At 36.0% G+C, this 26149-nt stretch overlaps 1 protein-coding gene across 5 annotated transcripts in view; it reads left to right on the top strand.

The window, feature by feature from the left end:
• PDE10A (phosphodiesterase 10A) overlaps positions 1 to 19799 on the top strand; it is an 887116-nt gene extending 867317 nt beyond the window's left edge. For all 5 annotated transcript variants that reach the window (XM_044000217.1, XM_044000218.1, XM_044000216.1 and 2 more), the window contains 2 exons: positions 315 to 403; positions 12633 to 19799. In XM_044000217.1, the coding sequence (XP_043856152.1) occupies positions 315 to 403; positions 12633 to 12753 (210 nt within the window). In that variant the 3' untranslated portion in view covers positions 12754 to 19799. The remainder of the gene's footprint in view (positions 1 to 314; positions 404 to 12632) is intronic.
• The last annotated feature ends 6350 nt before the right edge of the window (positions 19800 to 26149 follow it).

Here is a 26149-nt window from a genome sequence, read left to right as displayed (position 1 = left end):
TGGGTCACAATGTTTAACATTTTGTAATTTTATTCACTTTATTCTTAAAATCCATTATAAATATGTTGGAAGGTAGTGCAGTTCCTTTCATTGGAAGGTTGATCCACATTGATGAATTCACAGCTCTTTGGAAATTCTAAAATATTTTTAAATTGCATTTATTCTTTACTTATAGAACAGCATGTCTTATTTTTACAGTCAAACTTTGAAAGTGCAACCTGAAAAATATAATTTATGATCTAACTGGTAGTATTTGACAAAGTAACTTACAAACTGATGTCTACTATCAACACTTTTTTCCATCTTTGTCACAGCTTGGCTTCTACAATGCTGTAGCTATTCCTTGCTATACCACCCTTATGGAAATCTTCCCTCCTACTGGACCCCTGCTCCGGGCGTGCAGGTAAGAACCCTTGCTCTCTTCTGTTCTATAAATGCCTAATGTAGGGTTTCTGTAAAAATGCAGCAATATGCAAATAATATTAATGGTTAACATAACACTTTCAGATTTTCTGAGTAGTTTACCCACATTATCTCATTTGATCAAATATAATATCTCATATGTGCGTGTTATCTGGAAAGACCTGAGTTCAAATCTTAACTCAGACAGTTACTAGCTGTGTGACCCTGTGCAAGTCACTTAACCCCAACTGCCTTAAAAAACATCCAGGACCATCTCCAGTCATCCTGAAATATATTGGAACCCAGATGGCTCTGGAGGAGAGAGTTAGGTTGGTGACCTTAAACAACCCTCCCTCCCTTAAATCCAATTCAGAGCAAGTCTTGACATCACCCTTCTCTTTGAGAATGAAGGACAAACAACAACTATCTTTATATGCACATCTATGTTTTATATATGTGTGTGTTTAGACAGTGTGTGTGTGTGTGTATATATATATATGTTGACTATCTACTTACAGTGAGATTAAATTGAATTTTACAATAAAAATGCAAACCATTAATTACCACTTTCTACTAGGAATGTAAGTCTCTTTTAGGTTCCAGAATCCCTCATTCTAGTTTTGTCATTGAATGCCAAAGTATGTTTGCTATTTTTTGATACCATTATATTGCTCCAAGGCTTCTATACAAAATAATGAAAGAAGGAAGTTTAAAAAACAAAATATAGCTGTGATTAAGTGTCTAAAACTTTATCTTTCTCCTTTAGGATTTACTAGTTCATGTGTTTGGGTTTTTTAATAAAAACAGAAGAATGTGCTTTTATTATATCTGTGAATGTTCATTTTTGTCCAAATCTAATTATTTATCACCAAGTTCAATAATGTCTCTTGAAATATGTGATCAAACTAAAAAATAATTTAGCCATTATAGCTTCCCTTTATTTTCATTCTGAATTTAGTCTTGCTAGATTTTAATCATTAGTCCATTGAAGGTTTATAAGCCCATAAGATTTCAACAAAGCACTTGTTAGTCTTTTCCAGATTGCATAGAATTAAGAAGAGATGTCCTTCTCAAGAATCTTAGCCATGAAAGGGAGGAGAGATTAAGAACAAAAGTTAGTGGAAGGGAGCAGCTAGGTGGCACAGTGGATAAAGCACCAGCCGTGGATTCAGGAGGACCTGAGTTCAAATTTGGCCTCAGACACTTGACACTTACTAGCTGTGTGACCCTGGACAAATCACTTAACCCTCATCGCTCCACAAAAACAAAACAAAAAGTTAGTGGAAGGAGGATTTTTGCCTCCTGGATCAAGGAAAGGAAAAGGGACCAGAGCTGTATTTTCATTGCTATAGGGCCATTCTGGTTTGGAAATTCACTCAATGCTGTTTGACTTGAGTAACATTCTTCCAATTAAGTCTCAGAGGTACCTGGAACACTAAGAGATAAAATGATTTGCTTAATCAGGATGCATCCAAGGTAGAATTTAAGCATGGGTCTTCTTGACTTAGAGGCTGACTCTCTATCTACTCTGTAAGGCTCTGCCTCCAAAATTTACAATTACAATATGGTTGCCACCAGTAAACATTAGTAGTCTGAAAAAATGTAGTATTTACCATTTATTTTTTCTTTGCTGAAACTTTACCTAATTTACTTGCAGTTACATAGAACAATGATTATTTGAATACTTTTATTAAATTTCTACTAATGGAATTATTCTCTTTTGTATAGCCACCTAAACTTACTAGCACTCTGAGATCTGATTTCACAAGATAAATTGGATTAACAAAACAAATGGTAAAATGAACTTAAGTTCCTTCCTGATTGTTCATTCAAAGGCAGCCCTTCATTCTGGTTCAATTTTTATCTTTACTAGATTCCCACTTCAGCTATAAATGGCTCTCTATATTGGGGAACTTAGTGTAAATTACCATGTTGTACTGCTAAAGCTCTTCTTTACAGTAAATTATTGGGAATTTTATGTGACTGCTATCTAATTTTTTATATCTATAATACTCTATTTCTGTAATCTTTTAATGCTAGTTTGAAAGGTTATAAATAAAAAGGAAGCCTCCTGTTAAGAAATAGTCATCTAATTCAAATAACAGGTCTTAAAACTTTCTACTCTAATATTAAGCCAATTTAAATTTAAAATTAGTTGTGCCATATTTCCCCAGCATTCTGCTTATGATTTAAGTATTTGGGGAGGTATGTTTTTTTTTCAACATTGTTGATTTGAATGAATTCTCATAAATGTAGATTTGGGAGTCCCCTGTATGTTTTACCAATTAAATTTCAAGTCTAATCCACAAAAAAAATCACCATAGAATGTGATGAAGGCTTAAAAGAAGTGACTTTTCATTTTCTCAGTTCATTTTGAAGAATTACAGCCTTGTATTGAGCAAATAGTGATATATTTCTCAAAATATGAACTTAACTCTCCAAACCAATAGTTGTTTGTAAAGTTTCATAAAGCTTTTTCACATAGTGACCAGCCAAATGTCAGGATTATATGAAATCGTAATATATTACTGTTTTATAGAGAGAATTTTATACTTTTACATATATATATATATATAAAACTTCTATGCATTTCATATGGGGAATTTTACACAGATATTGCATTTTAAAAATCACAGTCACTACCAAGCCCTGAACCCATTTCTTCTGATTTTTATTTGTTAATCAGCCACCTATTATTAGAAATATTCAGAATTGTGAAAAAAGAATATGTATCTTTAATTTCCCTCATTTAACTTTTGCTAAAATCAATAATTTTTAAATCTTTTAAATAAAAATTATGATAGATAAAGAAGAGCTTCCGATTCTAATCCATGTGTCATCAGATTTAATTGTCTCTTTTAGTCAAATTTTTAAAAACATTTTCTAAAGCAATTTCCTTAAGTTACTTTTGCATACTGCCTTCAGGTGAAAAGATTTGAGCAACTCTTCCAATGTCAGGTGTCTTTAAAAGCATTTTAACTATTGACTGTGGTCATATTCTTTTCTAGTAACCAATTCTCTTACTAAACTTATATTCATCCTTCTATCTGGTATTTTCTAATCCATAGGTTATATTCAGGTCAACCCGAACTTCTCTCATATTCATTTCTTTGTCTTCATTCTTTGGCTACTCCTACATTAATTTAGGTACTCCTCACATTTTATTTATGCTATTACAAAATCTTCTAAATTTAATTTTCCCCCACTACAGTCCATTGACTACCTAGCTGCTGAAACAATCTTCCTAACTCACAGGTCTATTTCCTCCTAATCAGTACTGTGTAGTGACTCCCCATTGACTGAAATAAAACGTACACTCATCAGTGTGGGATTTAAAGGCCCTCATAACATGACTACAGCCTATCTTTTCAGATATATTGAATATTAAACCTCTTCATGCACTCTTAGTTCCATCCAAAATAACCCACTTCCTCTTACCCAAACTCAGCATTACATCTCTCACTAACCTCTTTTTCCACTGGCTGCTCCTAATGCTTAAACTGTACTTTGTCTCCTGGGTTCTTCCTAGAATGTTTAACTCCCTTCATGGCTCAACTTGAGTTGACTTCTCTTAGGGAAATACTTTCTAGATCTGTCTGCTTAGTGCTTCATATCTTCCTCAAATTATCTTATATGTGTTTGCTATATACTTGTTATAATACACATTTCATTTCACCTACCTAACACCCCCTCCCCACCATCATTCAACTTTGAATCAAACAACTCAGGGCAATTACTATTTTTCATTTTGTCTTAGTCACCAATGCCTTGTACATAGTAGATGCTTAAAATTATATTTTTTGTGGGGTGAGGCAATTGGGGTTAAGTGACTTTCCCAGGGTCACACTGCTAGTAAGTTTTAAATGTCTGAGGCTGGATTTGAACTCAGGTCCTTCTGAATCCAAGGCCAGTGCTCTATCCACTGCACTGCCTAGCTGCCCTGCTTAATAAATTTTTGTTGAACTGTTGCAATAATTTGAATCTCTAATAGAGTGGGCATTATCATACTCGATCAAATAGCTCCTACCACTTAAATTTGATGTAAATTACCCAACTTCAAAGATTTCCTTTTTTAAAAAAATTGAAATTGTGTCATGTTATTTCCTTGAATATTCCTCTGTATTTTGAGTTTTATTATTTAGTTACTTTTTATTATTTTTTTTTGCAGTTTCATGATTTAATTAATTGCTTTTTAATTACTCTATTTATGGTTATCATCTACTTGATATTATACATAATGCAAAGTATCTAGAACCATGGTTTTTATATTTGTTATTTATCTTTCCAGGTCCCTTTTACACACTTGATTTTTTAAAAATAAAAACTCATAGAGAAAGAATCAGAGGTTTCTGTGCAATATCACTCATTTGGACTTCTTATAGTCATTAGACTATAAGCTACTTGAGATGCCTTTCTTTGCATCTGCAGTGCTTAGCACAGTGCTTGGCACAAAGTAAGGGCTTAATAAATGCTTATTGATTATCATCTGTAGATTTGGGCTCTAATTTATCCAATTGCTATATTTTAAGATATTTTTAACCAAAGAAATAAGTCAAATTGGGGATGGTATTGGCAGATCAGCATCAAATAGGCAGCTCTCCTACCTAAAGCAGAATGGTTATTTTAGCTTAAACACACTAAGGCTGGATTCACATTCAGAAGCATGATTCTCTACCTCCTGCAGACCTGGACTAACCCAGTCGTTTAATCCCTTGGTCTAAATAGAACTAAGAGAAGAGCAAACAAGATCAAAGAATCATGATGCCCATCTAATAAAGAAAGCCTATAAAAAGCAGTAACTTAGCATTTATCTTAAGAACAGAAAGATGTAAGTATCTACAAAGGCATAGACTCAAATTCATGCACCCTACTCATAGGGGAATCACTCAAGCCTTCACTCAGAGCTTTTATTTTCTTAATTTAGGCACAGAGCAGATTAGAATCATTGAATGGGGAATGGCATACAGCTGAAGTCAGCAAGAAGTTTTAGCCAACAGACAAATCTAATATCAAAGAAAGAACTCAAATATTTATAAAAAATCAGATATAAGAATTTAAAAATATTATGCAAGTAGACCCACTGTGGGGGAAAAGAGACATCAGTACATTTTGAGGATAGATATTGTACATACAATACAATTATTTGTATGATAATGTATGAGCTTTATCGATAAAAAGCTATTTTTTTCCTCTTAGGTTCTATTTACAAAAATAGGAAAATTCATACTAAATAAATATTTCAATTCAAAATTATTAAAATTTGAAAAAAGAAACTGAAATTTTAAAGAATCAGCTTTATACAGAAATTTTACTTTTTGGAATAGCTCATTATTTGTCAGTGAAGATAAATGAGTCGTTTTTGTATGTCTTTGTTATGGACAGAAGATTAGAAAACCAAGGCTAATTTCCCTCTCAGTGGAGATCAGTGAAATCTTACTATATCTTGGCCTAGTTGAGAAATGTCAGGAACACCTAGGTTCATATCCTGCCTCTGACTCCTATTGACTGTGTGAGGATTGGCAAAGCACTGAACCTCTCAGTGCCCCCACTCAGGTAACATCTAAAATGACAAATTCCAATTAGAGTTTATACACATGGAGTTCCTTACACAGAGAAAACCATGGGTTCATATGCCCCCCCATCCCCCACACAATTAAAGTATGTCATCTATATAGAGTGAGAATCATTAGAACAGTAAAAAGTTAGGTAAGTAAGCTGACTTGATATATAAACCCAGGCTGGACTGGGACCTGGGATTTGCAAAGCCAGAATGTTGGTTTTGATTAGCCTAGCCTAGAGGCTAGGCTCTTAAGGCTCTATGTTGACTGTGTTGACTGAAGAAGTGCATAATTTGATTACTTGAGTTTTCTGGACTATACCTCTGTTTTTATCTTCAAATTTTGTAAATAAGTCTGAGAAAGGTGCTTAGGTGGCTTTTTGGACATACGAAAAGAGCATAAGGTATGTCTGTGGTGACATTTCTATGCTGCCAAGTTTTTCTCTCAGAATTCACTTGGGGGATTGGGGCTCTATATTAATAACCTCTATCTCTACAGTATCCTTATCACACATGTGGTAATCCCAGTGGCCTGTTAATTGAGCCAACTGTACCAGTGCTCTACTGTTTATATGCCATTGAAGTAAAGGAATGGATTATATTGATATTGAGCTGCCTTTGGTTTCACACAAGTCCAAACCTTGAATATTATAATAAAACTCTCAAAATTTATTATTCTGAATATCATATAAAAATAGTTTTTTGATATTCCCATTCAGCTGGGTATTAATTTTGGGACTTGTGGTCTGCTTAGGTTTACTTTGGTTCCAATATAATCCACTGTCCTTGATTGTTAACATGATACCTAGGGACCAGGTAGTAAACTTTCTACATGATTTTATTCTACCAACGAGACCATCAGGAGATTAGTTCAATCATTTAATGCCTAGTTTTTAGCCTCTGCATAAAAAGAACTGTACATGTACAGGATTGGGAAAAAAAGCACTGAAAATATAATCTGCCCTTAAGAGTCTACATTCTGGTCAAGGAGATAATAGATGTATACATGAAATTTCATTTCAGTCAGTTCAGTAAGTACCTTTTAAACATTTGCTGTATGCTCAGGGAAAAGGTAGAACTTGAGTTAGGAGTAGTATTGGATAGGTAGAGAGAGGACCAGGAGTGATAGAAAGATCAAGTAATAAAATAGTGAAGCAGCTAGATGATTTAGTGGATAGAGTGCTGGAGGCCTGGCGTCAAAAAGACCTAAGTTCAAATCCAGCCTTACTGCCTGTGTAACCCTGAGCAAGTCACTTAACCTATGTTTGCCTTAATCCTTTGGAGAAGGAGATGGCAAACCACTATCTCTGCCAAGAAAACCCTATGGACCGTGCAGTCCATGAAGAGTCAGACACAACAGAACAACTGAACAAAAACAATAAAATGGTATGTCAGTAAATCTATGCAAGTAAAAGGATCATGCAGAATAAATGAATCCCGTGAAAACACAAAGTAAAGGGAGAAACAGACTTAGTACAAATATGGCTATGACAGAAGCACAAATATGATGACCCTGTTTCTGCAAGTCCCTAGAACAGCCTTTCCCTCCATGCCTATTGACATTAAGAATCCTCTGTGATTTCTGATTCTCTCCATTCACTGTAGCTGCAAATCCCAATAGGAAACCTCCCTTTTCTCCAGTCTGATGCCTCAGGGACTGTCCATTGGCACTCAAATGTCCAGGCATCCCTGCCAAAGTCCTTGCTGTCCCTTTGATTTTACTCTCCTTCACACACATCAGAGTCCAAGCGGAGGAGCTTCTTACTGTTGCTTTGGTATGTCACTCCAGCTTCTGTCTGTCTCTGCCTTTTGCAGGAGCCGTCCCCTAAACCTGGGATGTGCTTCCTCCTCATAATCATTTTTCAGAATCCCTAGTGTCCTTCAAGGCTCAGCCTAAGTGTCCTTCTGTGTGAAACCTTTCTTGACCTCCCTTGCTCAGCTAGGTGGCACAGAGAGGTAGGTGTTCTCTACTCACAGTCAGGAAGCCCCCAGTGAAAATCCTGCTTCAGACCCCGAATGGCTGTGTGACCCCCTAGCAAATCACTGAACCTCTCAGCCTTTGCTCCTTCATCTGTAAAATGGGGATGATGAGAGCATTAAATGAGATCGTATGTATAGCCCGTGGAAAATCTTACAGCACCATATACATGATAGCTATTAGGATGCCTCCAAATTGTTTTCAAGTGTCTGTTGTGAATTTAGCTATATATACATATAAATGGATACACATACGTATATATACATACTTTTGCATAGATAAATATATGTACTTCTACACATATTTTTATACATACATATGCACTTCTTTTCCCTAATAAAATCCTAAGCTCCCAGAGTGCAGGTACTATTTGACTTGTCTTTGTTCCTCTAGCACCTAGCATAGTGGTTGGGATATATTATAGCTACTTAATAAATGCATATTGATTAATTGATTTTTTTGCTTCTTCACTCTATTCATTGTCATTATTGCCAAAAATATTAAGCATACGTCCAGATTTCAATGCCTTAAGCCAATTGGAGTAAAAACTAAAGGAAATTTAAAAAGAATAACAAATAGGCAGTGGAATTAATGAAATCCAGGAAGAGAAGTTAAAAGAATTTTATTATTCCTCTCTTCTGTGTTTTCTGTTTCCTCCCTCTCCCCTGAATCTGTGTTCAGGACATGTTTCTTTTTGATAAGGATTTACTTATTCTTATGTACATGTTAGTCGTATGACATTATAAATTCTAAAAGTAGTTGGGCATAATAAGCAGAGGAAAGACTCACTACAAGATTTTCTGAACCAGAGAAAAATTTCAAGAAAATAATTTTTAAAAAAGGATTTGTAGAGTTGTATTATTGTTGACAAAAATTTGACTCAGTGGTCAAATTTAAGGTCAGTCACTTTAGTATATGTTCAGCTCTGAACTACTTTGATCATGGAAAATGTGTGCTAGGATCAACCTAGACAAAGAGACAGGTTATTAAAGTCAATTTGGCCTGTCTCATGAGAAATTAGAATAGTAGACTAAATCCAAACAACATGTTATGACATTTCTTGGCATTATTCACATTTTTTTCCTTGTTGAAAAAAATCTTCTGTGCTCTGTGTTGTATACCCAGAAACAAGTGGAATGAGTGTTATATTTATTAAACACTGAAACAGATCACCAACGAGGTTGTGGAATCCCCTTCCATAAAGAGCTCTGTATGATAAACCTCTCTCTGTGGGCTCCTTAAGGTGTGTTCTTGCCTCTATGTACTTGCTGAACTACATGGCCCCTTAAAGTTTCTTTTAATTCTAAAATTCTATAATTAAGTCCAATAGACATTTATTGTATACTGGGAAACAAAGTTAGAATGATGTCTATGTGGAATATGCCTATAGTAAGCTCACACTCTCATTAAGTGAATTGGGTAAACATAAGGAGCAATAATGAGTTAGTTATGAGAAATCTAGGTGACAGTAAAGGTCAACGATCAGAAGATCCACTATGCCTATGATACTGAGTCTGTTTTAGTTATTTCAAATGGTTCCAAGGTAGCTCACCATAGATTTCCTGGGAAGAATCTTGATGAGTAGTTTTAACATTGTGCCTTGTCCATAGTTTGCCTTTGACACCTCTAAGATCCTCTTCTGTCTCTGATTAGTGAGCAGGAACAGTGGAAGGTTGACTTCTGATGCTACACTGAAGTGTATTTATAATACTGAATCAATTAGCCAGGAAGTATCTATTAAGCACATACTAGGCATTTGGGGATACATGTACATATGTGGAATGAAACAATGTCTATTCACACTGAGCCAGTGGAAATGGAAGTAAAGCAGCTTTCCCATGATGTCCATTTTGTAGACTCTTACTTAAGCATCCTGTTTAACATCACTCAGCACTCATCCCCAAACCAGCTCTGAATGTGATTTTTCATCCAGAATATCACAAGAGAAGGCAGAGATTGGAGGGGGAGACTCGAGGGGACAGGAATGTTATGCTTGACTAAAATGAAGACTATAACTATTTAGTAGATGAACAAAGATTTATAGGCTAGCAGAATTAATAAACTAAGAAGATACTGATTAAAAAGTACAATGTATGAAAAATTTCTGAAAGAAGAAAAAACTTGCAGTAGCTACCAGAGCATGAATGAAAAAAAATGGTTTAGGGTAGAGGGGTAACGACAGGAAAATAACAATTTTCAAGGAACTTATTTGTAATGACTTTTAGGTGTGACAGTGACAATCAAAAATGTTCATGTAACCCAAGGGCATTCTAGTAAAGATGTGGTACTTCTTGCTATTTGCAAATTGCCCCCACAAGAATATAAATTCTACTTCTCTGATAAGTTGACCTTTTCTTATGATATGAAACTGTTTCTACTCTGGCCCTTATTTACCTTTAAGTCATCATCTCAGTTAGTGACAGATTCCAAAGATTCATTCATGCATATTCAGGGGTTGGTCCTGTACTACTATCATGCCCATCTTGTTTTCTCCTTAACCATAATCAAAGATACTATAGGAGGGGCAGCTAGGTGGTACAGTGGATAGAACATAGGCTCAGAGTCAGGAAGACCTGAGTTCAAATCCAGCCTCAGACACTAGCTGTGTGACCCTAGGCAAATCACTTAACCCCAATTGCCTCACCAAAAAAAAAAAAAAAAAAAAAAAAGAGTTTCCTGTGCATCTGAATTCAGTTCAATTTAATACATCAAGAATTTATAATACACTTACTGTCAGGCCATGATCTGGGCTAAGTATTTAAAATAAAAGCATAAATATGAAAGTGTACCCTGCCCTCAAGTAGTTTATGTTCTCTTTGGAAGTCACATTCACAAATAATTGACTTCAAAATCTAGATGAAGAAAACATGAAGTAATTTCAGCAGTTTCAGAAAGCTAACAGTGTGTGGGAGGGATGGAAAGAAAGGCCTTTTGTAGAAAGGGGCACTTAACCTGACTTCTCCTAGCCCCTCCAGATGAGACTAAAAATTCCAAGTGAATAGGGAAAGACTTCCCATCATAGGGGATAGTCTGTGCAGAGTCGCAGAGGTGAGAAGTGGGATATTATTTGCAGGAAATAGCAAGTTAAGTTCTGTATGAGTAATGGGAAATGAGCCTGGAAAGACTACATTGTGAAGGGCTTTAAATGACAGGGGAATATGTGTTTTATTCTAAAAGGAATAGGGAGGTAGCTATGTTTTTTTTTTTCAACAGAGACTGTGCCTTAGATTGTTTTGGAAACTTCATGGAGCAGAGACTTGGAGATAAAAGATACTGGAGGTGGGGAGACCAATTGGGAGACTATTGCAGTAGTCAGTCAACAAACATTAAGTACCTGCCATGAAATAGGCATTGTGCTAAGCCCTGGACATTTTTTTAACATCTCCCCGTCCTCAGGAAGCACATGATCCGAGGAGGGAGACTACAAGAAAATAAATATGTATAAATTATATGCAGGACAAATAGGAAATAATTAACAGAGAAAAGACACTAGAATTAAGAGGGGCTGAAAAAGGCTTCCCATAGAAGATTGGATAATAAGCCAGGTGAGAGGTGATGAGGGCAGCTAGGGTGAGAACTGTATCAGTTAGAGAAGGGATGGTTACAAGACATGTTATGGAAGTAAAAATGACTGGACTTGGCAACTGACTGGCTACAAGGAGTGAGGAGATATGAGTCAGATATGATTTTATGATTATAAATATGGGTTATAGGAAAGATAATGGTTGAGCAGAAGGAAAGTTGGGAATGTTTTCTGTTTGTTTCCCCTAAAGGAGGGGTGAATAATGAATTCTTTTTTTGAATGTGTTGAATTTGAGGTGCCCATGGGACATGTAAGTGGAGATGTCAAGCAGTCTTTTTTGTTAAAGCAGGACTCTTGCTCAGCCTGAGAATTGGATATGTAGATTGGGAAACATCTGATAACAGAACTAGTGATAACTGGTTTGATCCCCACATGAGAGAATATATAGCCCAAGGAGGGGCCTGGGCAGACCTTTTGGGTTCTCATACATAGGTCTTGGAATATGGATGACATTTGAGCCCAGGAAACTTAGAAGGAACCACCGTACATGTAAGAGGAGAACTGGGAGAGTGGAGAGCACAGTATCCAAAAACTCTTAGATGAGAGAGTATTCAGGAGGATACTAACTTTGGAGCCTCTCTATAAAACCCCAGACCTTTATCTTGCTGCTAGAATAAAGATACTTTGCTGCTTTGAAGGAGCTGAGACCTTTTCCTGAGGATTTGTGTGATACCCTGAAAGGTAAGATAGATATATGATAGAAGACTATTTTAGTATTCTAGTAGACATCTATGTTAAAAATGTCAGATAGAACCAACTGAAATCATAGGATCATAAATTTAGAACTGGAGGAACCCTTAAGATTATTTAGTCCAACCTCCTAATCTTATAGATAAGGAAACTGAAGATAAGAGAGTAACCAGAGATGTTCAGTGATTTGGCCAAGGACACACAGATCATGAATGGTCAAGTCAAGATTTGAACCCATGTATTCTGACTACAAATCTGACACTCCTTCCAGAGAAGAAAGGATGCAGAGTAAAATTCATAACTACCTACAGTTATTCATAAAATAGATAACTCTCCAATCCAAATTGGAACACTTGTTTGTAATATATAATTATGAATTTTTTTCACATTCATATGCCATTTTTACTTTCTTTGCATTCTAGGGATAATCTTGGTCAATGGGAGAAAATAATTAGAGGAGAGGAAAGTCTTATATGGCTTCCAAACCAGACAGGAACTCCAGAGACCTCTAGCTCACTGTCTTTGAAGATTGATCAACAATGATTATTAATATTCACCTGAAGGCTCATCCTCATCCCTCTCTTTTTTATATTATTTTATTTTGTGGAGGGAGCATGAAAAAGAAAAAAAAAAAGAGCCACACCTGCTAACTGGGACACAAACCTTTTCAAGGAAGGTAACATCAAGGAGATAACTCAACTGGATGACTACCTGCCAGTCTCATCTGTGATGTACTGTAAACAATGAGAAACTAAGACTACTCATGTTTTGGGATCAGCTGTCCAAGTGAACTCTATATGACTTGCAAAGTGGCCTTTTCTCATAGGCTTTTGCTGAAGCCTTAATTTAAAACTGAAGAAAATTATACCATGGGGGTACTTTTTAAGTTGTAGCTTTCTAGAGAAGGTTTAAAATGGTACTTTTACTGTATTGTTCTTTGGCAGGCTTTCACAGCAATGTTGCTTTGAAGTTCTTGGTTATAAATAGGATTTTTTTACACATTACTGTGGTGAATGTTTATGTGTGATCTACTTATCAGTTTGACCTCTAGCAGAAAACCTCAGCACTACAACGGTCTATGAGACTGCAGTATGTGGAGTTTCTTTCTGCAATCAGGAGTGGGAGAAAACCAGGTTCCAGGTTCAGAGCTCCAAAACCCATTTTAATCAGTGATTCCAACTGACTGTTGCATGCTAGGAGCTGCCAGTTAGGAGAGCTTACTTTAGACATCATTCACTAAAGAGAGAGAGAAGATTTAAACCTGTCTGGGACGTTCTTTCTTCTAAACTCCAAAACTTAGGCAAAACCTTGAACAAAGTGTCATTCACTTCATAGCAAACTTAGAAATTATCTTTCTTCTTTCTACGATTATGTTAGAGAATCAGTTCATCCAGTCTTCTCACCTGAAGATTCAAATTTAGTAAGTACAGCTGTATTGAGAACAGAAAAAAGAAGGAAAGGGTATAATTTCCTACCAGCTAGCCTTGCTGATCACAAATGTGTTCTTTTTTGTTGTGAGAGAATCCTTTTTATAACCAGTTTTACAGATGCCCGTTTTCAGACATATTTTTCCCAACTGAAAACATACTCATCCAAATGGTCTCCAAATACAATACTTTTTTTAAAAATTCACCTAAACTTTAGGTCTACTGATCACTAGAACTTTTGATCTATAGCTTTCTTTGCCTATTAGGTAACTATCCTGTGAGACAGTAGTAATGCCAGTGTATTTTTATCAACATGTACTCTACTGGGAGCAGCACAGGAGAGCCACAGATACCTGTTTCTTTATTATTAAGTATCAGTTTGGTAACCAAACCAGGTAGAAAGACCCATAGGTTTTGGTGGCATATTGTTATAGAGTCTTTTACAAACTAAAAATCAGTGTTCATGATGCCGAATGAGAGAAAATCACTACTTCAAAACACTTTGGACCAGATTTTGCAAGATTTTTAAATAGTTTATTCAGTGGGTGTTAGCTAGACACTTTGAGAATGAGAATGTTGAGGGAGACTGAATCTTTAAAGATACTGAGAAAGCATAGTGCTCAGTACTGACTCAAAAGGGTCAACCTATTTCCAGAACTGACAGGCTTGCTCAAAGTAACATTCACCTAAAAAGAGATCAGAGTATTTATTTTAATTTAATAAGTTTTTAAATACCCCCTTTATAATATGAATTATACCCTGATTTTATATGTCGAGGAGCTTTGCAAATTAAAAGTGGAAAAACATATCCACAACTTTTTAGAAGAACTTAGAGAGTTATGATGGAGTCCACAAGTTGCCCATGAAAATCAGTCTCTGCTATATTACTGAGCTGCCTCCTCATTTGTTGGTTTCTGAACCACACCTTCCAGGTCTCCAGGGCCTAGAATTCCCATTTCTGGTTCACCTATGGTATCTATTTCCCAAAGACCAAAGGAAACATAGGAGCACCACTGTGATTAAAGAAACAAAATTAGTGTATAGTGAATATGATGAAATCCAGTTTATTCTGTGAGAAGAGCTGTTTGTAAAAGTGTGGGACAAGGGATTGTATCAAAATTGAGAAAAGCCTTAAGTATAAAGAGTGTCATGTACATATTAAAGCTTTATTAACAGCCTTCTTCAAGAGGCCTTCACTCCTCCAGGAGTAATTTAGTGACTTTTATCATCAGGAACCAACATTAACAAAAAAAAATAATTCATCAAAATATTATATGTGAATAAAAAGCTACTCAAGGAAGCAAGTGATTGCTCTCTCAACATTAGAAAAAAAGTTGGCCGTTTCTCTTTCTGATAGTACTGAAAACAGTCTTAATCATCTTACTCTAGGTAGCATGGACACATCTTATATTGAAAATCTCATCAGTAGGTATAAGAAATCTAGATTTGACTGTTTCTTTGCAAATACTGTCCCAGGAGAGGTAGAATTTCACAGAAGACCAAATGGTAAATTTAGAAGTTTGATACTACTTTTAGGGCATTGCATATCACCAAGGTCTCATAGGCTTTTTTTTTTTAACTCAAACACTGTAATATTTGGTTAATATGTTGTTTTGGAAAAAATGCAGCCAGGGTATTTTTATGCTTTGCCAGATGTTGTCCCCGTGCTTAACAGGCAGGCTTGCTGAGTTCTGTTTCCCATCTTTCTCTCAGCTCTTTACTTAAAGGGCATTGCAATGCCTGTAGCCAGCCAGATGCCTTTTATTACCAGAAGTTTTGATGTGCTTCTCTGTAGGAGAATACTTTGTTTGCCCAATTTTCCCCTGTAGAGTATGAATTGAGGACATAGCTGTGGATATATGGAGTGTTTTGAAGCTTGCAGAAAATTATATTATTATGAGGTGCAAATCAAGCAGTTTTCTAGTCACATTGAACATATCTGACATTATCTTTCCAGATGTTGTAAACATTTTTAATCCAGCACATTTATTAGAAAAATTAATGCATATCCATGTCAACTTCAAATATTAAACTCAAGGAGTAGAAGTAAACCCTAAACTGAAAGACAAAAACATTAGCAATTAGCCTGAGAGAGAAACAAGACTGAATTCAATAAATGCTCAAAAAGAAAATGGAACATTTTCTTAATAATGATTGCTAAACTGCCTTATTCATAATTGATTGTGATCCCTGGGCCAAGAACAATTTGACTTAACCCTTGAAAATTGAAACCTAATTCTCCTCTTCATCTCCACCTACTTGTCTAGCCCCATCACTAGTCTTCCACTCCAAATGGGGAAAAAAGTTTCTATAAATTATTTTACATCCAGTGCCAGAGCTGCAAAAAAGTTAAATTGAAGCTAGAATTTGTTGAAATACCATGCACTTTTTGGATAGTTTTAATTTGAAACAACCCAGCCCTAATGTAGTTTGGTTTTTGCCATGTTCAAACACAAGAAGTATGTCGGTACATAATATTGATGTTTGGTGAGCATACCATACAAACCATACTTAAGCAAAGCTTTTTCAGTACCTTGGTTCTATGTAGATTTGGGTTTGCATATTGTCTAAAGTGGTCTTACTTGTAATTAAGAGTCCTAATAGGGCCAGACTGTTAATTTATACTAGCCTGAACTTGTTTTCATGCTCTTCTCTCCCCCCCCAAAAAAAACCAAACAAACAAACCCCAAACTCACAACTCTTCACTTTATATATTCATTATGAATGGATGAATGAAAAGGTATTTATTAAGTGCTTACTATATGTCAGACACTATGCTTAGCTAGTTTGGGAATTCAGATAGAAAAAATAATCTCTAGGAGTTGATACTCTAATTGGAGAAAACAGCACAGAAAAGATAATGAAACTGTAGGGAGATAAAAAAGCCTGGAAGTCCTATGGGTACAGCGGTGGCAGCAATGTCAAGGTCCAGGATTCCTTAGACCACATATGTAGGTCCAGTGATAATTTCTAGGGTCTGTAGGGCACAGATGGTAAGAGATGCCGAACTTTAGGAAGCTGTAGCTGAATAATAGCTGGTATAAGGCCTACTGGTCTTCCATCTCACCAGGAGGAGGAAAAGAATATTGAACACTCCTCTCAGCCAAACCACATGAGCCCCTACAACCCAGCCAAAGAGGGAAGGCACGGAGAAGAGGACTACACAGCCTTAATTAATTGTGTTCAACCCTAAACAAAGACTTTTTTAAAAGATAAAAATGGTTATTTCATGACTATGGTGATTTTCTTAACAGTCTTATTTAACTTCAAACATTCCTGTGTATCACCTATGATTGTAAACAGTGGACTGGAGGCTATTAAGACAGTAAATTACGCAGGAACTTCTGAGAACTGTGATTTTAATTAAGATGTGATCTTATTGGGTTTCAGGTACGCACATAAGCTTTAAGTTCTGAAAAATCTTGTATTTCAAATGTAGACACGTTTCCTTCATTCTGTTTGCTGACTACTTTAATGCTTTTCCTTTATTCACAGGCTAAATATGTGACATGTATTGCAAGTTATTTGCTTGACTTAAAACATCATTGTAAGATGCAGATTAGTTGGAATGTGCTATCACTTGTGATTTCCAGAAGCTTGGCCATAGCAAGAGGTTGTGTTATGTTTACATTCTCACAATTATTGCTCCTATTTATAAAGTACTTTTCCACTGATATTTTTAAACTCATATTAGTTTGAGAATACTATTGTTGCCAACCAGTGCAGCCTTCACATTCATATTTGATATCCAGGTCGTGTGAATCACTAAATGCACTCTTGAGGTGATGAAAGTTGTTGCACTATCATAAAAATGAGTTTTGAAATGAATTTTTTTGGAAAATGAATTTTGATGATTCTAAGTTAAGTATATCAAGGAAGTAAACGTTTGGGTAGAACAAAAAGACACTGGCTTTCCCACAAAACTTGTTTGAAAAGCTGTTGTTTTAAATTCCCATATAGCATTATGTTCATTGAAGTTGTAACGATCTTTTCTTTAAATCCACAATGGCAAAGGAAACGTTATGTCTTTAATCTGACTTAATTTAACTTTTTTCCCCACAAGTGGTAGAAAACCGGCATCTAAGAGCACATACACTCAAGCATGGCTTCAGCTGGTACACTGTAAAGTGTTTGCTGAAACTAACTTGCTGAAAGGGAAACATGAAAGCCGAATTTGAAGAGGTGACTATAAAGAGAAGATGATATTACTTGTCAGTTTTCAGCTGATATAATTAAATTGTATATTTACAGAAACCTAATTGAAGGGTTTTTGTTCTTGTTGTAAGCTAAGATGTTAAAATATGTGTTATTTGCATACTCTACTAAGCCTGTTCTAAAACATCATGTTAATTATATCATGGCATATGGCACTGTAACATTTATTTCTTCCTGAGGCACTGTGATACAAAGTGCTGTGAAATGTCTCAATATCCTATTCACATAGCCCATCAGACATTTGAAGCTTCTTTTTCCCTGTGTATGTGGACTGTTCTATATGTGAACTCCTTTACTTAGTTACTTAGCCAGAGTAAGTGAAAACATTCTAGAATTTGTTCTGTAGAAGCCATTTCTACCAAGACCCTCACTTGCTCACCAGACCCATCCACTGGAAATAATGCCTTTGCCTAAAACACTGTGATATAGTTACCATGATGTCTAGTGATAGAGTATATTCTTTCTGTCTGGAGACAGAACATTTCCACCCCTTTCCAAATGAATACTCATAGCCAGAATTTAGAGTCTGCATCCCAACCTAGCAAAGTAGATCACACACAACCTGCTGGTGGTGGTCTGCATGCTGACCAAAAACTGTGTATGGATGTCAAAGTGAGTGTACAAGCTGTTAAAAGAGAGAGATGAATGAAAAACTGTTTTGTGTGGTAGATCAATTTGTTTCCAAAAGTCTGATGGGCCAGTCTGTCAAGGAGAAAGAACTTTATGGTTACAATGTCCAGTTTTACTACAGTTAATAACTTAATGAGTTAAAAATGATTTTCTATGTATGACACAAAGAAATCTTTGTACAAAAATATGCACAGTGCAATAATTTAAAAGGTCTTAACTTTGCATTTATAAATTATAAATATTGTACATGGTGTGTAATTTTTCATGTATTCATTTTCAGTCTTTGTATTTAAAAGAATCCTTTACTGTTATGTTTGTATAATAGAACAGTAATCATTTACTATGATCTAGACAAGTTGTAAATAAATTCATAAACCAAACTGCCAGTATATATGCATATATGGGAGTCCTATTGGGAAACCTATCTTTGTTTTACCTACTGGCCTAAAGCAGCAAGAAATCTTTGTGGATATGTAATTATACATATAAAATATATATATATGTATGATACATAAAATATATTTAGAAATGTTCATAATTTTAATGAATATAACCTTTGGTGTGAATATTACTGAATGAATACAGAGTTTTTTAAATATCATTTTTCATGTCAATCTTTTGCTTTCAATGGTGGGGGGAAGTGTATAGAGAATTTGTATGAATTTGTATTGATTAGGGGGGAAAAGTCCCTTCAGAGAAAACTGTAAGTTTGTTGCTTAATGAACAGTTAACATTTAGTCTACATGTTGTATTCTCCCTAATCATTTCTTAATTTTTCTTTTTTTTCCTTCCTTCCTTCCTTTCTTTCTTTCTTTTTTTTTTTTTTTTGGTGACACACTTGGGGTTAAGTGGCTTGCCCAGGGTCACACAGCCAGTAAGTGTTAAATATCTGAGGCCACATTTGAACTCAGGTCTTCCTGAATCCAGGGCCGGTGCTCTATCCACTGTGCCATCTAGCTGCCCCCATTTCTTAATTTTTTTAAAGAGAAATCTTAAACATCCATATTGTAACTTTATTATTGTAAATTATGTATCACTTTCTAAAGAATTTTCACCATTATTATCTCATTTAATCACCATAACTGTTCTTTGAAATGTAAGTAGTATTGCCCTTATTTTACCCAGGAAAAAAATGAGCAACAGAGGCAAAAGGGCACATGGCAAATGACCCAGTTTGGACTTGTGGCCCTCCTGGGCCAATGCTTTTTGCCCTTTCTGTTGTCCTTTCTTTGAAGTTCTGGGTCCTGTGACTTGGAAAGTTCAGAGCCTGGTTTAGCCAAGTAGGGTTATTATTCCCTGTGTTATCATTCCAGCATGACAGTTTTAGGTATATATATATATATATATATTTTTTTTTTAGTGAGGCAATTGGGGTTAAGTGACTTGCCCAGAGTCACACAGCTAGTAAGTGTTAAGTGTCTGAGGCCGGATTTGAACTCAGGTACTCCTGACTCCAGGGCCGGTGCTTTATCCACTGCGCCACCTAGCCGCCCCCATTCCAGCATGACAGTTAATGCAGTTCTAAGTGCCTCATCCCATTTAGGAAATCAGTAGTTGATTCATTTGGCAAACCGTAGCCCTTTCAATAATCAATTGAAACAAGTCATTTTATAACTGCTAGGTATCAAATTAATTTTTGCATGGGAGGAAACAAACAGTTGTGAAGGAATTAAAGTGTAGTGTTTCTTCAATCATATGAAAAGGAGGTTTTAGACCAAAAACTCTATGGTCAAAGGGACACAGTGTTCATACTGTCTTTCCTTAAAGACTTTGCTCAGGTGAGCAGCCTACAGTTTAACTATGTCATGTGAGTACTCTTTTCAGCAAGTATTAGAAGACTGTTGTCATGAAGACACAGTCCAAGCATGGGGTACCAGGGTTGTAAAATATAGAACTATTCCTAGGTGACCTTAGTCAACAGCGCACAAGCTTTGAAGACTATCAAGAGTCTATCAATCAAATATTCAGGACAAAAAAGGCCACCTTTTAAGCATAAATTAATATAACTTGATTATTTAGGAAGAAATGTAGCTAACGTACCAACTACCTTTTCAGCCAGTTAGTATTGAGTGTACTCAGTACAAAGCATAGCACCAGACACTTAAAATATATCTCATAAGACCTGTCCCCCTCAAGAACATGGAAGTAGTACACTGGGGGTTTCTTAAGTGCACATTTCATTTATAAAGCTGAATAAACTATTTCCTATTTGCATGCATTTAGAGAGAAAACGCAATATATAAATGAATTTCTAATCAGAGGACTTGGGTTCAATTCCATTGGCCATGTGACTATGTTAAATCACTGAAACTCTCTGGGCCTCAGTTTCCCTCCTCTTTAAAATGAGCTAATTAGACGAATTTGCTTTTTAAACTTCCTCCCAGCTCTGATTCCTGTGATTTAAGATGATCACAGGAGCAAAGTTAAATATTGGCATTCTGCGTAAAGACAAGTATGAATTTTAATCTGCATCTCATTCACTCATACTTGTCTTTGTTTTCATGCTAACCCTGCTCAGGTTTAAGGGGACAGAGGAAGGCTTTGCATCAACAATACCTAAAGAGTCAGTAGGAGCAGCAGTTGCTGAGAAGGGAAACGGTGGAAAAGAGGAAACAATGATACTCTAGGTGTGAACTTAGAACTTCCATAGTCAAAAGTTAGATCACTTTTTCTTCTTTGATTTGTTTCTGAAATTTTTGCTTTAACTCATCTAGAATAACTGAAAAATGAGGCAGAATGACACAAAAACTTTACAGACCTAGGAAACACAAAGCATGATATCCAAGTGAAGACAAATAAGATCCTGCAGCTATAGTAAAAGTAAACTTAAATGTTGGTGAACTGGCTTCAAAATAATAGAAAAACTCCTCTGAACTCTACTTTTATCTTCCCCTCCCAGTTCTGTTTTCAGGAGAAATATAAATTTTATTTTTAAATGGATTTTAGGGATGTATTTTTAAAACCAAATCAAACTGGAGGTTATGGATGCCATGTAGTCAGTATACATTCAGTCATTCCACCTCTACAACTCTACAAGATGAGAATTCATTCTCTTCAGAGTGATGACCCTGAGACCATTCAGCATCCTCAGTCTTCAAGTCACAATTCAGTTTTGTCCTGAATACTATATATGACCAAGAAATATAGACTACTGTTATGCACACAATTGACCAAATGTTACGGCACAATTGACACAGAAAATACTCAGCCAGGTACTTGAGGTGGAGAGAGAGTGAGTTTATTATGCTCAGACTCAAGGGGAGGATTTCATACCTCCAACAATGAGCAATGAGTCTTGTAGCCCACCTGGTTATATACAAAAAGATAACGTGTGGTATAGTGGCAAGTTTATCAAACGAAGATGAGGTCAGGGGAGGCTTGGCGTTGCAGCTGGGATACAGTTAAGGAAGGCTTGGCATTGTAGCTGGGGTATCTCAAAGCCTGTCTGAGACAGACAAGGTCAGAAAGTAGAGATTGTGTAGGTGCATCTTGGAACACAGCCAGGCCAAGGTCTGTTTGAGATAGACAAGATCAGGGGCTATGTGATTTTCTATATCATTACTACATTTTGATTTTCTACAAAAGCTTAGGTTTTTTAAACAATTTTTCTGGTTAGCCTTGAGTTACATAACACAATAAAACAGTACCCTCAGTTAATTTATGATATATAGCATCATGGAAACAGCTTGAAAGGACCCTAGAAGTCATTCTGGTCCAGTCTCCTCAAATATTATCTCAAATGAGATATTTGTATTGAGATAATATTTGTAAAGTGCTTAGCATAGTGCCTGGCACATAATAGGCACTATATAATTAAATGTTTATTCCTTTTCCCTTCCTACCCTTTGCCATAATTCCTTCTACTGCATTCCTGATAGACCATCATCTACCCTAGTAACCAAAAGACATTATGACAACCATCAACCCCAGTTTTGCCTTCTACTGTAGCAAAACAGGCTACTCTCCCATTATTTTTACATTGTTTTGTGTGGTCCATTCCACATTCTATTCCTGGCTACATATCTCCCATTTCCAATTTCTTCAATGTTTCTTTTCTTGGAATGCTATCCAGACTCCTTGCTATGATTAACATCCTTCTAGATGCACTCTGCGTCCTGTGTGTCTTAAATGCAGCAGAATTTTGCACCATTCTCCAAATGTACTAGGCAGAGTAATTGTGAGAAGCAACATACAGACTTTTGTTTTCTATGTACTAGGTAACATCTATGAATGGGAGTTTTCATTCTGTCAGTGAAAAGGCATGGGTGGTTTTTGTATTCTTGTAGAATGTCTAAAATACTTTCCCAAAGTTAAAACTTTACTAAAACCTTTAAAATTATTTTAAAAGGGACACATTACATCTATTCAGGACAACCTGCTTATGCTATTGAATCAGTATGGTGAACTGCCCAAGTTCAAAATGAGTCATTTTCAGGCTTTCTCCTTGTAAAAATGAAGTGAAATTGACTGATTCAATTCTATTTTTCTGTTAGTGCCCTAGAGGAAAGAAAGGTGTCTTTGTTGGTTTCTTTGTAGATTTGATCTAGCTATAAAATCAATTGATCAGGTAGCAACTCATTCAGGAATAAACCTTGAAAAGAAAGTCATCTAATCACAGGGAGCAGTAACCACGTATTCCCACTGAAAACAAGTCAACATATTGGTAATAACTGGATTATTAGTAATGGATAACAGGTAAACAATTGAGAACAAATATATACATTTGAAACCTATTCTTAAACTGGTTTTAGGGAATAGAATGCACCTCAAAAAATAACTGTTACAGGAGGCTCTTAGTACTTGTATTTGTATTTCAAGGTGCTGAGTTTGTGCCAGAGGCATATTTACATACAGTAATAAAGCTGTATCTTTCATTTGAGAATTGCTGGGATGTTATGGAAGAACTTTGTTGTCTTTTTTAAAGTTCCCCTGAGTTCCTTTCACATGGAATTAAAAAAAATGTTTTCTAAAACTATCTTTGTTGTGTATTTAAAAATAAATATAATTTTTGTGGAAAGGGTAATCTCTTGTGTTATTTTGAGTACCAGTTAAATAAGTGTGAATGAATGAGGGAATAAACTTACTCAGCTGGTATGCAGATTAACTTTTGAGAGAAGAACATCAATGCCAATAGCACTATGTTTCATCCCTGACATGACTTTAATAGTAATAATAATGGTGGTGGTGGTATAGTAGCAGCTTGTGTTTATCCAGTACTTTTATGTTTGTAAAAGCACTTATGTTGCCTTGTTCTATCCTTGTAATGATAATAATAGCTGGCATTTTATACAATGCTTAAAGGTTTGCAAAACACTTGACACATTATCTCATATACTCACAACATTCCTGTTGTGGGGTAGACCCCATTTTACAGGTGAAGGGGGCAGCTAGATGGTGCAGTGGATAAAGCACCAGCCTTGGATTCAGGAGGACCTGAGTTCAAATCTGGCCTCAGACACTTGACACTTACTAGCTGTGTGACCCTGGGCAAGTCACTTAACCCTCATTTCCCTGCCCCCCCAAAAAAGTATACAAGTGAAGAAACAGGCTCAGAAGGGTTAAGTGACTTGTCTAGAGTTACTCAATAAATATTTTAGGTAGGATTTGCACTCAGATATCCCTCACTCCAAGTCCAGCACACAATCAATGATACCACCTAAGCTGTTGACCCTGTGAGGTATATGCTACTATTTTCCCCATTTTATAGATGAGGAAATTGAGGCTTAAAGATTAAGCAGATTTATACTCAAGTCTTCTTGATTTCAATTCCAGAAATCTATTCACTCCCACCACCTAACTGTCTGTATTGCTATTTTGAAAATAAATTGAATGAGGTCTTAACGTTTGATTTGAAATCTTCCTGTTTTTCCCCAAAGAAGAGCATTTTTAAAGGAAAGAATGCTTCTCTGTGTCAAGTTGCCAGGAAAATACCTCCTAGTAAGAAAAAAAAAATTCCCTTCTATTCTTGGGGTTTGTGTGCCTTGCTCCAATAAAAATCAGTTTGTTTTGCTTTGTTTTTCCATTTTCTTTTCTACAGAGAGGAGCCAGTGATTTGGGAGAATTGCTTGATTGTGGCCAAACCTGCTTTCACAATGTAAGAGGCCTTTCACAAAATAAATAAATAAATAAATTGCCCTTCAGCTTTATTTGCAACAAATATAAAAGGGGAAAAGAACAGAAAACTCACAATAAGTTTCCAGGCTCTCTTTTTTTTTTCCATTTCTAGCATACTGATATAAAACAATTTCCAGAGATTCAAAGAGATCCCACAAAGACTGGCAAAAACCAAATGAAAATAGAACTACAAAGGCCAAATTACAATATTGGGTTTTAGTCTGCAGAAGATAGTAGCAGGAAGAACTAATTTCTGCTGCACTTGGGAGTTTGCACAGCAACTTTCCTACAGCACCAGGAGGGGAAAGGGGCTAAACTGAAAAAGGAAGAATTGAATTTGGGTCCTGGCTCTGATACAACCCGGCAAACTTCCAAATCAATAAGTATCAAGTGCTGATTCTGTGCTGGGCCCTCTGCTGAGGTGGATGATGGGTACAGATAAAAGCTTAGACAGAGACTGTACAAAGCAAATCCAGGCTAGTTTGTGGAAGGAGGATGCTACTGTCTGGGGTTATCAGGAAAGGCATTATGAAGAATTGTGGCATGTGTGACTTTTCCCCCCTAGGTAATGCAGAAGTACCAAAGCTGAGACTTGAATCCAAGTCTAATGTCTTTGAGACCATTGCTCCTTCCACTCTGTGTTCCACTGTTCAAAGTGAATGCATGCTTTACATTAGTGTGAGGTTTACCAAGAAATCCATTCCTGTTTGAGAGAGAAAATGGTAAGCTACTGATCTAGCATCCCTAAGGCTGCTTCTCCATGGGATTGTAATACAAAGACATGAGGGCAGTGGATTGTATGTACAAATCTGTAAAGATTAAGGATTGTTGATTTCAAGTGAGCCTTTCTGAAAGGTGTGATTGAAAAGCATTTACCTGTCAAGGTTTGGCATGAAAAACATAATATTGCTACTACTTTTCTTCTCCCCAAGAGCCGCCACAAAATTAATTTTAGTAATATTTTTAGATTTTCAATATTCATATCAAAAATCCTTCCAACTCTGTCTTTTCAACTCTTTTTTCCACATTTTCTTGAAATACTAGCTTTAATAGCTTACAACTACACTAAGAGTTTTGATAGATGTTGTATTTTTCTCTACTTTTAAGGACTGAGTTATTGAGCTTTCCTGTATTTTCCCCTCTCGTTTGAATATTATTTGTAAGAAATCTTCAAACCAACAGAGGCATAAGTGATTATAACATGAAATGAGGAAAAGAGCATTTCAAAACTTGTACTTAAAAATCTCAGGCTTCCTAACATATTTGAACAAGTCCTTCAGCTAAAGCTATTGATGACGGCTTCTTTTCTTAACATTTGGAATTGTAATCATTTCTAATAGGAAATATCCTCAAAATGCAAAATGTCAAAGAAAATGAGGGTCAGAAGAAATGGACTTGTTAAAAACTCCATCCCCCTCCCAAAATCAATGAATACTGCTTTTTATAGTTCAATATTTCAGGGGGATCCATTATCTCACCAATAAGGGCAATCCCTCCAGTGGCGCAGATCACAACCCATGTGGGTACCAAGGGATCATGGAAGCTAGCCAATT

The sequence above is a fragment of the Dromiciops gliroides genome, chromosome 4 (assembly GCF_019393635.1).
Source record: "Dromiciops gliroides isolate mDroGli1 chromosome 4, mDroGli1.pri, whole genome shotgun sequence".
Taxonomy (NCBI): Eukaryota; Metazoa; Chordata; class Mammalia; order Microbiotheria; family Microbiotheriidae; genus Dromiciops; species Dromiciops gliroides.
The sequence above is the reverse complement of the archived record's forward strand: the minus strand, read 5'-3'. Positions and strand labels throughout refer to the sequence as shown.